General features: G+C 38.5%; 1 protein-coding gene across 2 annotated transcripts; it reads left to right on the top strand.

Moving 5' to 3' along the window:
- The first annotated feature begins 124 nt into the window (after positions 1-124).
- LOC127424403 (DNA methyltransferase 1-associated protein 1-like) lies at positions 125-15,396 on the top strand. Of its 2 annotated transcripts, none has more exons than XM_051669578.1 (11): positions 125-262; positions 2,199-2,311; positions 2,429-2,520; positions 5,754-5,952; positions 6,123-6,281; positions 6,451-6,618; positions 8,294-8,479; positions 9,087-9,158; positions 9,749-9,821; positions 10,039-10,325; positions 14,042-15,396. In XM_051669578.1, the coding sequence occupies exons 2-11, from the start codon at positions 2,213-2,215 to the stop codon at positions 14,099-14,101; spliced, it is 1,395 nt and encodes a 464-aa protein (XP_051525538.1). In that variant the 5' UTR covers positions 125-262; positions 2,199-2,212; the 3' UTR covers positions 14,102-15,396. The 2 variants fall into 2 exon arrangements, with proteins under 2 accessions (XP_051525538.1, XP_051525539.1); XM_051669579.1 differs by having other exon boundaries at positions 130-262; positions 2,204-2,311.
- Positions 15,397-15,927: the final 531 nt, after the last annotated feature.

Raw genomic sequence — 15,927 nt, forward strand, 5'->3', positions numbered from 1 at the left:
AAAAACATGAACACGTCAAACATTGCACTCTCAAATCTTTTTAGCTAGTTCTGTACGCTGCCATTTAGAGCTGCACTAGACCCTTTGGCCAATAGGCGGCGATGATGTACACTGGTGTCACGAGGCGCAAAGAGACCTACCATCGAAGAAGAAACATCCGCCGTTGATTCACTGTAGTTGTTAGCATTTCAGCTAACATTATCGTAATTTAAAACAAACACGTAATTTTTTAAGGTTTACAGACTGCTTGCATCCTTTTCAGGTAAGAACACATTATACCTTCGATACACTTACAGTTTGTAAATATAGTTCTGGAAGGACAATGTGCTCTTGGCGATTCCCGCCCTGTCAGTTAGCCTGTAAGCTCATTGATTTCGAGCTTCGCTGTGTTTGATAATACTAGCGCTGAGGCTAACTAATAGTACTACACTACAAAGGCACTTCTGTGATATCTTGGTCCCCTACTGCTTGTGCTTTATAGCTGTATATTTCCCTTGCCCTCCACCTACTCAAACAAACCCATGATATTGTTAGAACCATGAAGTATAGACTTGTGTTTGGATTGATGATGGGTAAAAGAAGGCTAGATAAACCACTAGGCAGCAATACACATTTCAACAAAGACATTTTGTGGCTGTTATCAAAGCAAACCAACCAGATCATTATATTACAGTGCTTCTGTTTTTGTGTATATCTCATACTAAATTGTTTCAAATATTCAAACAAAATCTAAAATAAATGTGTGAAAAATTATTTGCCCCCTTAGTTACTAAATCCCTAAATCTATGAAACTGCATTCATAATGATAATTGATAATTGCCAGACCTGTTCAGTCAAATCAACACCTAAATAGAACTTTTTCAGCAGCATGAAGTTTGCTAAAAGGTCAGTAGCACACTATGCCAAGGTCGAAAGAAATTCCAGAAATGATAAGGAAAAGGGTGATTGAAATACATCAGTCTGGGAAGGGTTACAAAGCTATTTCAAAGGCTCTGGGTCTCCAAATGACCACAGTGAGAGCCATTATCTCCAAATGGAGACAACTTGGCACAGTAGTGAACCTTCCTAGAAGTGGCCGACCTTCCAAAATTCCTCCAAGAGCACAGTGACGAGTCATCCAGGAAGTCACAAAAAAGCCAAGGACAACATCCAAGGAACTGCAGACCTCTCTCGCATCAATAAAGGTCACTGTTCATGACTCCACTATCAGAAAGACACTGGCCAAAAACACCATCCTTGGAAGACTGGCGAGGCAAAAACCACTGCTAACCCAGAAGAATATTAAGTCTTGTCTGAATTTTGCCAAAATACACCTTGATGAACCTCAAACCTTTTGAGAGAATGTTCTGTGGACTGATGAGTCGAAAGTGGAACTGTTTGAAAGACTGGTCCCGTTACATCAGGCATAAATCAAACACAGATTTCCACAAAAAGAACATTATACCTACAGTCAAGCGTGGTGGTGGTAGTGTGATGGTGTTGGGATGCTTTGCTGCTTCAGGGCAGGGTGACTTGCAGTAATTGAGGGGAAACATGAATTCTGCTCTCTAACAGAAAATCCTAAAGGAGAACGTCCAGTCATCAGTCTGTGAGTTGAAGCTCAAGCGCAACTGGATTATGCAGCAAGACAATGATCCAAAACATAGGAGTAAGTCCACAGGCTCAAAAGAAGCAAAATTAAAGTTTTGGAGTGGCCAAGTCAAAGTCCTGACTTGAACCTGATTGAGATGATGTGGCAGGACCTTAAACAGGCAGTTCATGCTCAAACCCTACAATGTGGCTTAACTAAAGCAGTTCTGCAAAGAAGAGTGGGCCAAATTCCACCACAGCATTGTAAAAGACTGATCTCCAGTTATCAGAAGCATTTGGTTGCAGTTGTTGCTGTTAAAGGTGGCACAACCAGCTATTAAGTTTAAGGGGGCAGTTCGTTTTTCACATGGGTGATATAGGTGTTGGATAACGTTTTTTGCTTCAGCAAAAAAAAAACTAATATTTGAAAACTGTATTTTGTGTTTACTCAGGTTGCCTTTGTTTTATTTTATGTTATCTCCTTTGAAGATCTAAATCAATTTAGGATGAAAAATACACAAAAATAGAAGAAATCAGGAACGGGGGCAAACACTTTTTACATCACTGTATATGCCGTCCCTCTCTGTAGTTTTTGGTAATTTCTTTAGTTATCATATCTTGTCGTTCAGTTTAGGTGCTCACCATGGCGACCGGTGCTGATGTGAGGGATATTTTGGAGCTAGCAGGAGGAGACAATGATTCAGGACCCATCAGCAAGAAAGACATCATCAACTCAGACAAGGTATCCCATTTCTGTCGCAGATGAGAACAAACACCATCAGATACTGCATGTTTAGATACATAGAATTGTCTTCACATTATATAATTGAAACAATTTTCATTTGTCTTATTTTTGTAGAAAAAATCCAAGAAAGTTACAGAGACCTTGACATTCAAGAGACCGGAAGGAATGCACAGAGAAGTTTATGCTTTGCTCTATTCTGACAAAAAGTATGACAGTTTTCATGATGATTTTTTTTTTTTTTCCAACTACACATCGCTGTCAAATTATGCTATGTTATGAGTTTTCACATGCGTAATTTTCATGCATAACTTCACTTTTGCTATTTAAAGCAATTTGGTGCTTTACATGTTCTCCTGTTTTCCATCTTTGGAAGGTGACATTTGCTATGTTTTCATCCAAGTTGCAAATTTATGTGAAAAACCATAATATCGCAAAAACAATTTGCGAATAAAACTGTTTCTATCGAATGTGATCAAAAGAACAGTATCGTCACTTCCGGAGAACTTGTCTGGGAGCGACAGTGCGTCACACAGTTCTGGGAGCACTATGAATGTGCGTTCCCTTTGACTTTAACGTGAGGCTCTATAATATATTTTTAAAAAGTGTCAATAAACCTGCTCTTTGGCACAGTTTATGTTTGTATTCAACTTATTTGCTCTGTAAACTCTATGCAGGCTTTGGATTTTTCTCGTCACCGTTATTTCAGGATTACCAGAGCAACATTTCAGATGCGATGATTGGTGCACTGGTTAGTCCATTTTTGAAAGTAATTCAGTCATAGGGATGGGGTGATATGGTTATCTCATGATTCGGTTCGATATACAATATGAGGTTCATGATTCGATATTATCTCGATTCGATATGATAATACTTATATTACAATGTATGGCATACATTTTTTTTATTTATTTTTTTGTGTGCAAAATGCACATTGTAATTTCTCATCAAAATAAAATTCTTTAATACACAATATTCATCTTCAAAGTTTAAATAATAAGAGTTTTTCGTATATCTTTCACTATAAGAAACGATAACAAACAAATGAGCCTTCAAACCACTATCATCCCCATCCCAAAGAAACCAAAAATCACAGGACTTAATGACTACAGACCTGTCGCCCTGACGTCTGTGGTCATGAAATCATTTGAGAGACTGGTGTTGGCCCACCTGAAGAACATCACTGGACCCTTTCTAGATCCCCTTCAATTTGCTTATCGAGCAAACAGGTCTGTGGATGATGCAGTCAACATGGGATTGCATCATATCCTGCAACATCTGGACAGACCAGGGACATATGCAAGGATCCTTTTTGTGGACTTCAGTTCGGCTTTCAACACCTTCATCCCAGCTATACTCCAGAATAAATTTCACCAACTCTCTGTTCCCATGTCTATCTGTCAGTGGATTATCAGCTTTCTGACGGACAGGCAGCAGCTTGTGAGACGGGAAAATTCACTTCTAGCACCTGTACAATCAGCACTGGTGCCCCCCAGGATGTGTGCTCTCCCCAATACTCTTCTCCCTCTACACCAATGACTGCATTGTAAAGGACCCCTCTGTCAAGCTCCTGAAGTTTGCAGATGTCACCACTGTCATCGGCCTCATCCGAGATGACAATGAGTCTGCATACAGAAGGGAGGTTAAACAGTGGCTGTCTGGTGCAGTCAAAGCAGCCTTGAGCTGAACACGCTCAAAACAGTGGAGATGATTGTGGACTTTAGGAGGAACACCCCAACACTGACCCCCTCACCATTCTAAACAGCACTGTGGCAGCAGTGGAGTCATTCAGGTTCCTGGGCACGACCATCTCACAGTACCTGAAATGAGAGACACACATTGACTCCATTGTTAAAAAGGTCCAGCAGAGGTTGTACTTCCTTCGCCAGCTGAGGAAATTCAACCTGCCACAGGCGCTGCTGATACAGTTCTACTCAGCAGTCATTGAGTCTGTCCTCTGCACTTCAATAACTGTCTGGTTTGGTTCAGCTACGAAATCAGACATCAGAAGACTACAAAGGACAGTTCGGACTGCTGAGAGGATTATTGGTTGCCCCCTGCCCCCCCTTCAAGAACTATACACTTCCAGAGTGAGGAAAAAGGCTGGAAAAATCACTCTGGACCCCACTCACCCTGCCTACTACCTTTTTGAACCGTTGCCTTCTAGCCGATGCTTCAGAGCTCTGAGCACCAGAACCATCAGGCACAGGAACAGTTTTTTCCGTCAGGCTATCCATCTCATGAACAGTTAAATTGCCCCATTGAGCAATAACTATGTGCAATACACAGTTTAGTCTTTCTTATATTTATCCAACACATCCAACCTCTTCTGCCATTTCATTCCTCTGAAAAAAAACAAAAAAACATTTGCACTGTACATAACAGATTTGTATTAGATATGCGTGTATGTATGTATGTGTGTGTCTGTACGTATGTGTATAATTATTTTTTATTTTTTATTATTATCTATGTCTTGCTGCTGTTTTTGTATTGTTGTACACTGGAAGCTCCTGTCACCAAGACAAATTCCTTGTATGTGTAAGCATACTTGGCAATAAAGCTCATTCTGATTCTGATTCTGAAATATAGTAGGCTACATTCAGACTGATCAGGTGCAGAACAAGCAATAGAACTGAACAGAACCTGAATTTTAGCTTTTTTTAAGTATAAAAGTACTTTCTATTTATTAATATTATTTCTTAAAATTGTATATACAACTCAGATGCACAGGTAAATGTCTAAACCTGTTGGGCATTACTGCCTGCCGCACCTCTGGCGGTGCCTTCAGTAGTCCAGCTACGGGGTCATCGGCTGGGAGCCACCTATCACAGATGTTTCACCCCATTAATCCCAGAAAAATGTCAATGTTTGAAATATTGTGTGCAATTTACAAGTAATAACATTGAGTTTACATTCATCTGTATAACAAGCACTATATTGGTACTGTCACTTTAAGAGTTTAACATGCATCTCACAGACTCACACAGGTGTTGCTGTTCTTTTATTAACAAGAGTGAAGTCTGAATAAAACAGTTATCCACTCCAAGCGAGCATGTCCTTTTTTATGCTTTACCTTTTAATGCTTATGCTCTACATTTACTAAAATTCATTTTATTATTTTATTTTTGTACTGTTTAAATTGTATTGCTATGATTTGTATTACTCTCCCTGAAATGTTGAATTCTATGTTTTTATACTTCCAACTGTGAAGCACTTTGAGCTGCATTTTATGAATGAAAGGTGCTAAACAAATAAAATGTATTATTTATTATTATGTGCATTTTGGAGATTTTATTAGCATCTTGGCATTTCTATCCAGCAGTGATTTTATGCAATATCACAAAATGCACATAAAATAAAGTACATGGATGGAAACCCAGATATTGTTTCACTAAACGATGACTGCATGTTAATAACTTTCAAATGGTTTCTCTACTTCCAGTCGAGATGCTCCTCCACTATTGCCGAGTGACACCACACAGGGATATCGGACAGTGAAGGCAAAGCTAGGCTGTAAGAAGGTGCGCCCCTGGAAGTGGATGCCATTTTCTAATCCAGCCAGAAAAGATGGAGCCATCTTCCATCACTGGAGACGTGCAGCAGAGGAGGGAAAGGATTATCCATTTGCTCGTTTCAACAAGGTAAGGAAAGCGAAAACCATGTTCCAGAGTAAAAGAAAAGAGGGACGACAGTGATTTATCTATGCATGCGAAAAAGTAAATTCATGATTATCTGTATCATTTAAATTTTTGGAAGATATTTTTTGAGTCCTGTCCTTGCGTCTTATTGAAAGTATCATTCCTGTTCCAAGACTGTTCAGGTGCCTGTGTACTCAGAGCAGGAGTATCAAATGTATCTCCATGATGACGGATGGACGAAAGCTGAAACGGATCATCTGTTCGACTTGTGCAAACGTTTCGACCTGCGGTTCATTGTTATTCATGATCGCTATGACCACCAACAATACAGAGTAAATTTCACTTCATGATTCTGCATTATTTTACTCAACAATAAAATTAAATCAGCACACTATAAAAATATAACCTGGCTCCTTTTAATCACATATTTGTGAACATTTCTTTCATACTTGCTACATGTAGTAGGATGGCTAATCTGATTTTAATTTGTTGTTTTTGCAGAAACGCTCTGTGGAGGACCTTAAGGAGCGTTATTACAATGTTTGTGGCAAGTTAACAAAGGTTCGATCAGGAACAGGGACAGAGCCCAAGATCTACATATTTGATGCTGGTCATGAGAGACGCAGGAAAGAGCAGCTAGAAAGACTCTTTAACCGTACTCCAGAGCAGGTGAGACCTTACCTAACAGCTGCTCGGCATTAAAAAAAAAAGAAGAATCAAAATAACAGTGTTCTGTGCCAGCTTTAGGTGCTATATGAAGACAACTTGCATGTGTAAAAATGCAGTTGGGATTGAGATATGTGATATATAAATGAATGTCCCATTTAAATGTACATCCCTTCAGCCCTTAAAGGTGATGTCTGTTACTTTTTTTTATTTTTATCCCCTTTTCTCTCCAATTTGGAATGCCCAATTCCCACTACTTTACTAGTAGGTCCTCGTGGTGACACGATTACTCACCTCAATCCGGGTGGCAGAGGACAAGTCTCATTTGCCTCCGCTTCTGAGACAGTCAATCCGCGCATTTATTAGACTCCGCATGTGGAGGCTCATGCTACTTTCCGCGATCCACGCACAACTTACCACGCTCTTCATTGAGAGCGAGAACCACTAATCGCGACCACGAGGAGGTTACCCCATGTGACTCTACCCTCCCTAGCAACCAGGCCAATTTGTTTGCTTAGGAGACCTGGCTGGAGTCACTCAGCACACCCTGGATTCAAACTCGCAACTCCAGGGGTGGTAGTCAGCGTCAGTACTCGCTGAGCTACCCAGGCCCCCATGTCTGTTACTTTTTTGATGATATTGTGTCCCCCCAAAAAAGTGTAAACCCTCTGTGACGCTATCATCATATTGCTCTTGCTTGTTTGAGGATCACGAAACATTTTTGGACATTTTGCAATTCCGTTTGACATTTTGCAATTCCATTTTGTGATGCCTTTGGGGCATATTACATGCATCACCTTTAAAGCGATAGTTCATCCAGAAATTTTAATTCTCTCATCATTTACTCACACTCATGCCATCCCAGATGTGTACGACATACTTTCTTCTGCTGAACACAAACGATGATGTTAGAAGAATATTTCTGCTCTGTTGGTCCTTAGATGCAAGTGAAATTTGAAGCTCCAAAATGCACTTAATTGCAGCATAAAATTAATCCATACAACTCTAGTGATTAAATCCTTATCTTAAGAAGTGATTTGATAAGTGTGTGTGAGAAACAGATAAATATTTAAGTACTTTTTTACTATACATTCTCCCCCCTCCCCAGTATGTGGCAATATGCACGAAGAATGCGAATCGCCAAAAACAAAAGATGAAAAATGTGAAAGTGGTGATTGATTGTAAAAAAGGACATAATATTGATAGGTTCCACACCCACACCTATCATATCGCTTCTGAAAATATGGATTAAACCATTGGAGTCGAATGAATTACTTTAATGCTTCATTTATGTGCTTTTGGAACTTCAAAATTTATTTACTCACTTGCATTGTATGGACCTACAGAGCTGAGATATTCTTCTAAAAATATTTGTATTCAGCAGATAAAGTCATACACATCTGGGATGGCAAGAGGGATGAGTAAATGATGAGAAAATGTAAATCTTTGGGTGAACTATTCCTTTAAGTAGTGTCTCAATGCTCTTGACAAATGCCTGCAAAATCATATAGTTATTACTTCCATTTACGCAATTCTCTCTTTGCTCAGTTTTTTTTTTATTCAGCCTGCAGAACAGTTCTTACAACAGTGATCTATTTAAAGACTCGCAGGCTACATGTAGCTCAAGTACAATTTCCTTTTCTCATTTAGACCACGGACTTCTTTTTCCTTCCTGTAGGTGGCAGAAGAGGAGTACCTGGTCCAGGAGCTGAGGAAGATTGAGACACGCAAGAAGGAACGGGAGAAGAAGGCCCAGGACCTGCAGAAGCTCATTACAGCCGCTGACACAACCACAGAGATGCGCAGAGCAGAGCGTAAAGCCACCAAGAAGAAGCTGCCACAGAAACGAGAGACAGAAAAAACAGTAATTATTCTCTTTCTACCCTGATTGCATAAACTTGAAATTCAAAGTTAACCCACCTGTGTAAAGGGCTGTTTATACAGGATGTGTTCTTGTGTACGGTCTGTGCTAGTTTTAAAGTGTTTGTCTGTGTACATGCGTCATGCAGAAGTCTTTGACCATTGCTTTGCATCTCACAGTTTTTCCAGCATCTCGTGCCATGGGCGCTGCAATTAAGACACCATGTAATGTAAAAAAAAAAAAAAAAAAGTTCAACTTAAAAACATGTCTGCATCGTTCCATTCTGTTGCACTCTATATAGCTGTTTTTTTTAACACAAGAACACATCCTGTGTGAACAGCCCCTCAAAGCTGTCATGCATCAGGGCCTCATGGATGACAGTGCATGTTTTTTCTGCCCTGATGGTGGTAAAAGTATTGATGGAAAACAACAACAACAATATTTTCAAAAGCAGTTATTTTGTTTGTGCAATCAAGCACATGCATGTCCTTTCTTTTCTGTGGTTTTTTTGTGTGCATTAGAAAAATATTGCGAAAAAACTATAAACTCCATGCTGTCTAACGTGAAACATTGCAGCAATTCTAATGACCTCTCATCTGTATATTTGCAGGCTGTCCCTGAAACTGCAGGCATCAAATTCCCAGACTTCAAATCTGCTGGTGTTTCACTACGGAGCCAGAGGGTAAGATCAACTTGGACGCTTCAGCAAAACTGACCCCTGATCCATTTCTTAATTTATTATCTATGCAGGATATCATGATACATCCCTCCTTGCTGTGGGAGCTTGTGGTGTTTAACTTCTCTCTCATTAGCCAGGAGCTGATTGATTCACACAGTCATAGTTAGACTAATCTATCCACAGGAAGGCATTCCTCTTAAAGAGTAATGAAGGCAAGTCGCTCTATGTAAAATGCATTAAGGCCGGTACTGGGGCTAGTGTGTGACTCCGATGTGGCCGGTCATCTGTTAGTCAAACTTGGGTGCATAAACATGTTTTGATCTGCCCTCTCTGAAGTGCATTTCTCGGGTATTATTAATGAAAGATGACCCAATTTTCATTCCATTGCTCTCACTTCTTTCCACCATGTAGCCATCTGAGATTAAAGGTGTTAATGTTCCAGCTAGAATTCCAACACCTCATGGAATTCAGATTGGCTGATTTGTACCAAAGATGTACTCCGTATTTCAGCCTGGGCACAAGAGCAACACTTAAGTTTACCAAAAAGTTAATCTGTAGATTTAGCTGACTTTAACTGATTTGTGTGTTTGAAGATGAAGCTACCCAGCTCAGTTGGACAGAAGAAGATAAAAGCAATTGAACAGATCCTGACAGAGCAAGGAGTGGGTGAGTAGCATTTCAATTTAAATTGACAGATTATAAATTTTAAAGGCCTTATCTCTTCTGACTTCCTACTTATCATATCGCTTCTAATGCATCAGGGTTCCTCATCAAGCATCTGAAATGTAATTTTGCAAACAAAATAAGACTATAAGAACAGTTCTTAACCCATATTTTGTATTTAACCATCACCTAATTAATCCCTTCTCTCTTTCAATTGCAGACCTTAACCCCATGCCTACAGAGGAGATAGTGCAGATGTTCAATGAACTCCGCAGTGACCTGGTTCTGGTGTACGAGCTGAAGCAGGCCTACAGTAACTGTGAGTACGAACAGCAGATGTTGCGGCATCGCTATGATGCTCTGTTGAAAGCAGGGGGCGCCGTTACACCACAGAGCGAGAGTGGTGGAGCCCCTGACAGTCAAACCTGGCCCAGCGCTGATGACATCAAAACTGAAACCAAGGAACAGATAATTGATGTGGTTGGAGCTCCGCTCACTCCAAATTCGGTGAGTTTTCGAAGGAAAGTCCCTACAAGCACCTACCTGTTAATTGTCATGACTTGGTAAATTTTTTGGCTTGGTAATTTATATGGTATTTTAGAGAAGTTGCAGATTAAAGTAGTGCATTGTGGTGTAATGTTGATTACCACAAAAATAACTTTGACTCGTCCCTCCTTTTCTTAAAAAAAAAAAAAAAAAAATCAAGGTTACAGTGAGGATTTTACAATGGAAGTAAATGGGGAACGTTTTTGGAGGGTTTAAAGGCCGAAACGTGAAAATTTTTATAAAAGCACTTACATAAATTCTGTTAGAACTGGTGTTTTTTTTTTTTTTTTAGCTGTAAAATCATCGTTTTTGTGGCAGACTACTGTATTACTTGGATTACATTGTTTCGTTGTCATGGCAACAAAGTTGTAAATCTGGATATAACTTTACACAGAAAAGGTTAGTAAGTAAGTGATAATCAGGGTATCTGCGGGTCCTTAAAAAGTCTTAAATTAACTTTTTAAAATGTAAGGCCATAAAAAGTCTTAAATATCTTAAATTACAAGAAGTCTTACATTTTGTTTGCAAAGGTCTTAAATTTTGGGGCGTGAATAGAAGAGACGCTTAAAACAGCAGAATCTGCATGAGTCAAAATCATCTCTCCCTCTCATGCTTCCAGCATTTAGCAGCTGACGCTTGAGTTTAGTGTGAGCGCGTGCAGGGAAGTGCATTTTCACTGAACTTACGATGTTACACATGTATAAACCTTCATGGCATTCTTTTGTGTCTCTGTAAGCGAGCGATGCACTAACACTATCGCTCCTGCTTATAATCGACAAAGCTGTCAACGTTACAATTTGCAAGCATGCAAGGTTGGAGCGGTCTTTTGATGCCTTTCAAATCATTGCGCTTATTTTACATGACCTTTATTAGATATTTCACACAAAAATGAAAATTGTCATCACTTACCTTCATGCTGTTGCAAACCTGTATGACTTTCTTATTTCAGTGAATATCAAAAGGAGATATTAGGGAGTTTCAGTCACCATTCACTTACATTGAATGAAAAAAAGATGCAGTGACAGTGAATGGTGACTGAGACTAAATGTTTTGCTTAACATCTCCTTTTTTGTTCCATGGCAGAGAAAAAAATCATACAGACTCAAGGGAGACCAGTAATGACAGAAATTTCATTTTTAAATGAACTGCCCTTTAACTACCTGTTAAAGTATTTGGTAAAGGTATCTACCAAGAAAAAAATATATAAATGTTATTCAGCACATGCTAGACCTTATTCACAGCAGCGCCATATTACATTTTTGACGAGAATGACAATGAGGCTGTGAGAGATAGACATACAGTCTCTTCAGTGGGCTGTATAAAGTGTTTTTGGATCATTCCGCAGACTAAACATTGGAAAAATATATTTTCAAGGACACTCGGTAGACAAAAAACTCCAGACAACATGAGTTGTGGAAAATCAGATGGGATCTAGGAGATTTTTACAGCTTTATACTGTGCATGCCATTGAAGAGTTGGTAAGTCTTTCCTTCACAGCCTAGGTTTCATTCCCATCAAAAAAATCAAAGATGGTACATAGCTGTGAATAAGGTCTATAGACCAATCCTCTTAGTACTCAAAAACGTCAGTGCATGCGCAGTAAGTGGTGGCAGAAAGCCCGCTGACTGTTGTGTTAGATTTGACAGAGTAGATGACTAAATGAAAGTATGACACAAAACCATCATGAATACAAACATATTCTTAGCGATACAATTACTATAATAAAATGAGTTAATAACAAACATGTAATCATGTTCACTATACATTTTTGCTGCAAAGTTGTAAGTTGAAATGATCTCAGTCCAGTCAGCTGTGTTGATGGCTTGAAGCCACAGCAATCAACTAGAGCCCTCGGAATCATTTTTCAACAACGTAATCCGATAAAAGTTGACTTTTTACGCATGGTTTTTGCCACCACTTCCATGTTTGACATAAGCGGTGACATTACCAAAGCATTGGTCTATTGCGTCACGTCTTGCTAGAAAGCAAGTGACTAAAGAGAAGGGTCACAATATAGGCTACATACTTTGGGCTACGTGCATTCTTAATGAATTCATTTAGAGTTTTAATGTTGTATTAACTTATTTAAAAAAGAAAACACACAAATGCACAAAATATAAAAAACATGTCCAGAGACATCCAAGTAGCCTCATTGGTTTTGTATTTAACAGCTAATGAATTATTTACATTTACATTTATGCATTTGGCAGACGCTTTTATCCAAAGCGACTTACAGTGCACTTATTACAGGGACAATCCACCTGGAGCAACCTGGAGTTAAGTGTCTTGCTCAAGGACACAATGGTGGTGGATGTGGGGATCGAACCAGCAACCAGTTATGTGCTTTAGCCCACTATGCCACCACCACCCAATTATTGAATGTTTTGTTTTTATTTTTTTATTATTATATTATTATTTAATTTGTATTTTATTTGGTCTTAAGTCTTAAAGAGTCTTAAATTTAATTCCTTCGAACCTGCAGAAACCCTGGATAATGCACAGTCAGATGGTTGTTATTGCAAAATGAACCTTGACAGGGTGACCCCGACATGAAGTGGAGAGGTCTTGTATTACCCTGAAGGGGTATATTATGCGATAACAACCAGCTGACTGTATATTATCCTGCTTCTGACATGGCTACTAACCAAATAAATAAATGGACATCATAAATCATTTGCATTGATATTATGTGATAAGTAAGAAATAGCTGAACAACTTAAATTCACCTCTTGTTTTTCGTCGGGAGTTCTGTTGGTGGTTATTTAGTAAATAATGACAATCTGACTGCTCATTATGCATATTTATTACAAGACTACTTGCCAAATATATAAACAAATGGACATTAAACAATGATTTGAGTTAGCTTAGTTGTTGATCACACAGTAATCCGAGAAGCAGGAAAGATGACTCTCATTAAACAGAGGAGCGGTCTGATACGTCTTAATCCCCGAATGTGCGGATGATACTTAGAAATATCAGACCACTAGATGGCGCCATTGACCAATCAGAATAGAGTATTCCAGAGTACAGTGTAATAAGTGATTTTATTACACAAAAATCATGTTAAAACGCACACTTTACGTCTTGTGGCTATATATTTTCGAAACATTGGAATGTTTTAATGTTTACGGATTGGCCTAATTCACTTCCTATGTAAGTGCCTCACTGTAACCAAGAAAAGGAGGGACAAGTCGAAATTATTTTTGTGATAATCAACATGCCAATCATGCCTATCATTTCTAATGCGATAATCAACATGCCGCAAATGCTGTTGATTGAGCTTAACTTGTATTGAACCTGGAATATTCCTTTAAAAAAATATTCAACAACACCAAGTAGCAAAAGTGCAGGGCTGGAGAGAATCTGTAGTTTTAGAGTTCTGGTATAATTTTTATTAATAACTTGTTACACACTAACTTTCATTAATAACATTAACAAACATTATAATGTGCAACGTTAAATATTGCACATTCAGAAAGTTAGAAAAAATCATTAAATTTGGATTCTTCTACTGTATATTCATATTCATTTGTACATGAATTACTTACCTGTTAAATATAAAATGTTTGCTAATAGTTTAGTAATAAAGGTGAGTATAAAACATTTTTTTTACAAAATTCCAGTGTTGACTGCATCAGTACTTTAATATGATTTTGTGCATTTTCCTCTTTGCACAGCGCAAACGTAGAGAATCTGCCTCCAGTTCCTCATCTATCAAGAAGGTGAAGAAACCATGATATAAATTACTTTTTAAACTCAGTTGGACACTTTGGGAAGAGGAAAGAGAGGTTTCTGGGTCTCTCTTAAGTGATTGCCTGCTTTGGTCAGGGTCAAAGGGTGAGGTTGAAGACGTAGGTCATCTATTATTTGCTCTTTTGATGACCAGTGTCTGGCTCTCTCCGTTAATATATTCAGCACAATGACTACCTCTCTTGTCCACTCCTCAATCCTGCCTGCTTCTCTCCTTTCTCCATTTTCTGGGCCAAACCTGTGCCATGACACAGACCACCCTTGACATCCTATTCCATTTTACCACCTCCTGTGTCCTACAAGGCTGCCCTAAACCCAGATGAACTGTAAATTGACGGAGAGAGCTAATCGGCACATGACAAGACAGAAGCTAGGAGGGCGGAAAAAGGAATTGTCTGCTTGTCTGTCTGAACGAAGCGTATGCTGTACAGATGGTTTGAGCATGTCTGGATCCTGTTGGGGAATTTATTGAAATAGTGTTTGCTTTTTCCTTGGCTGCTGCTTGAAACAGCATGCTCTGGAAAAATGCCAACATTTTTGGAGGTGTCCCTGTCTGTACATCTGCCATTCTGATGTGCTGACTTTCACCTACAATCCTGCGTTACCTCAGAAGAGCCTTACACCTCAATCTCAAATAAATGCTTTCTTTTCAGTTTTTATGTCCAGATTCTTGACTGTAAAATGTCTTTGTGTAGAGGTTTAATAAATTTTTTTTTTTTTTTACTAGTTTTTCCCTCTTAATCAGTTAAAATAATATACACTGCCATTCAAAAGTATGGGGTCACTTGACTGAAATGTTTCTCATGATCTTAAAAAATCTTTTGATCTGAAGGCGTATGCTAAAATGTTTGAAATATATATATGTTTTGTAGACAAAAATATAATTGTGCCAACATATTAATTTATTTCATTACAAAACTAATAAAAACATTTTTGAAATGGATGACTTGGACCGAATAATAAAGAAAAGCAGCCAATAAGTGCCCAACATAGAAGAGAACTCCTTCAATACTGTTTAAAAAGCATCCCAGTGTGATACCTCAAGAAGTTGGTTGAGAAAATGCCAAGAGCAAGTTTCTGCAAATTCTAAGCAAAGGGTGGCTACTTCGAAGATGCTAAAATATAACATTTTTTAATTATTTTGGATTTTTTTTAGTCACAACATAATTCCCATAATTCCATTTCTGTTATTCCATAGTTTTGATGACTTCACTCTTATTCTAAAATGTGAAGAAAAAATAATAAAGAAGAATGAGTAATTGACCCCAAACTTTTGAACGGCAGTGTACTTATAGTATTACATCAAAATGCTCCAGTTGAGTGCAAAATTTATCATATATATATATATATATATATATATATATATATATATATATGCACACACACACACACACAGGGGGCCAAAAGTTTGTAATATCAGAATCTGCTTTATTGCCAAGTATGCTTACACATACAAGGAATTTGTCTTGGTGGCAGGAGCTTCCATTGTACAATACAAAAACAGCAACAAGACATGGATGAAAAAAATAATTATACACATACGTACCTACTGTACAAACACATACGTAGTGCAATCTAATACAAATCTGTTATGTACAGTGCAGTTTTTTTTTTTTTTTTTTCCCCAGAGGAATGAAATGGCAGAAGAGGTTGGATGTGTTGGATAAATATAAAAAAAGACTAAACTGTGTATTGCACATAGTTATTGCTCAGTGGGGCAATTTAACTGTTCCTGTGCCTGACGGTTCTGGTGCTCAGAGCTCTGAAGCGTTGGCCAGAAGGCAACAGTTCAAAATGTAATGGGCAGGGTGAG

The sequence above is a fragment of the Myxocyprinus asiaticus genome, chromosome 33, assembly GCF_019703515.2.
Source record: "Myxocyprinus asiaticus isolate MX2 ecotype Aquarium Trade chromosome 33, UBuf_Myxa_2, whole genome shotgun sequence".
Lineage (NCBI taxonomy): Eukaryota > Metazoa > Chordata > Actinopteri > Cypriniformes > Catostomidae > Myxocyprinus > Myxocyprinus asiaticus.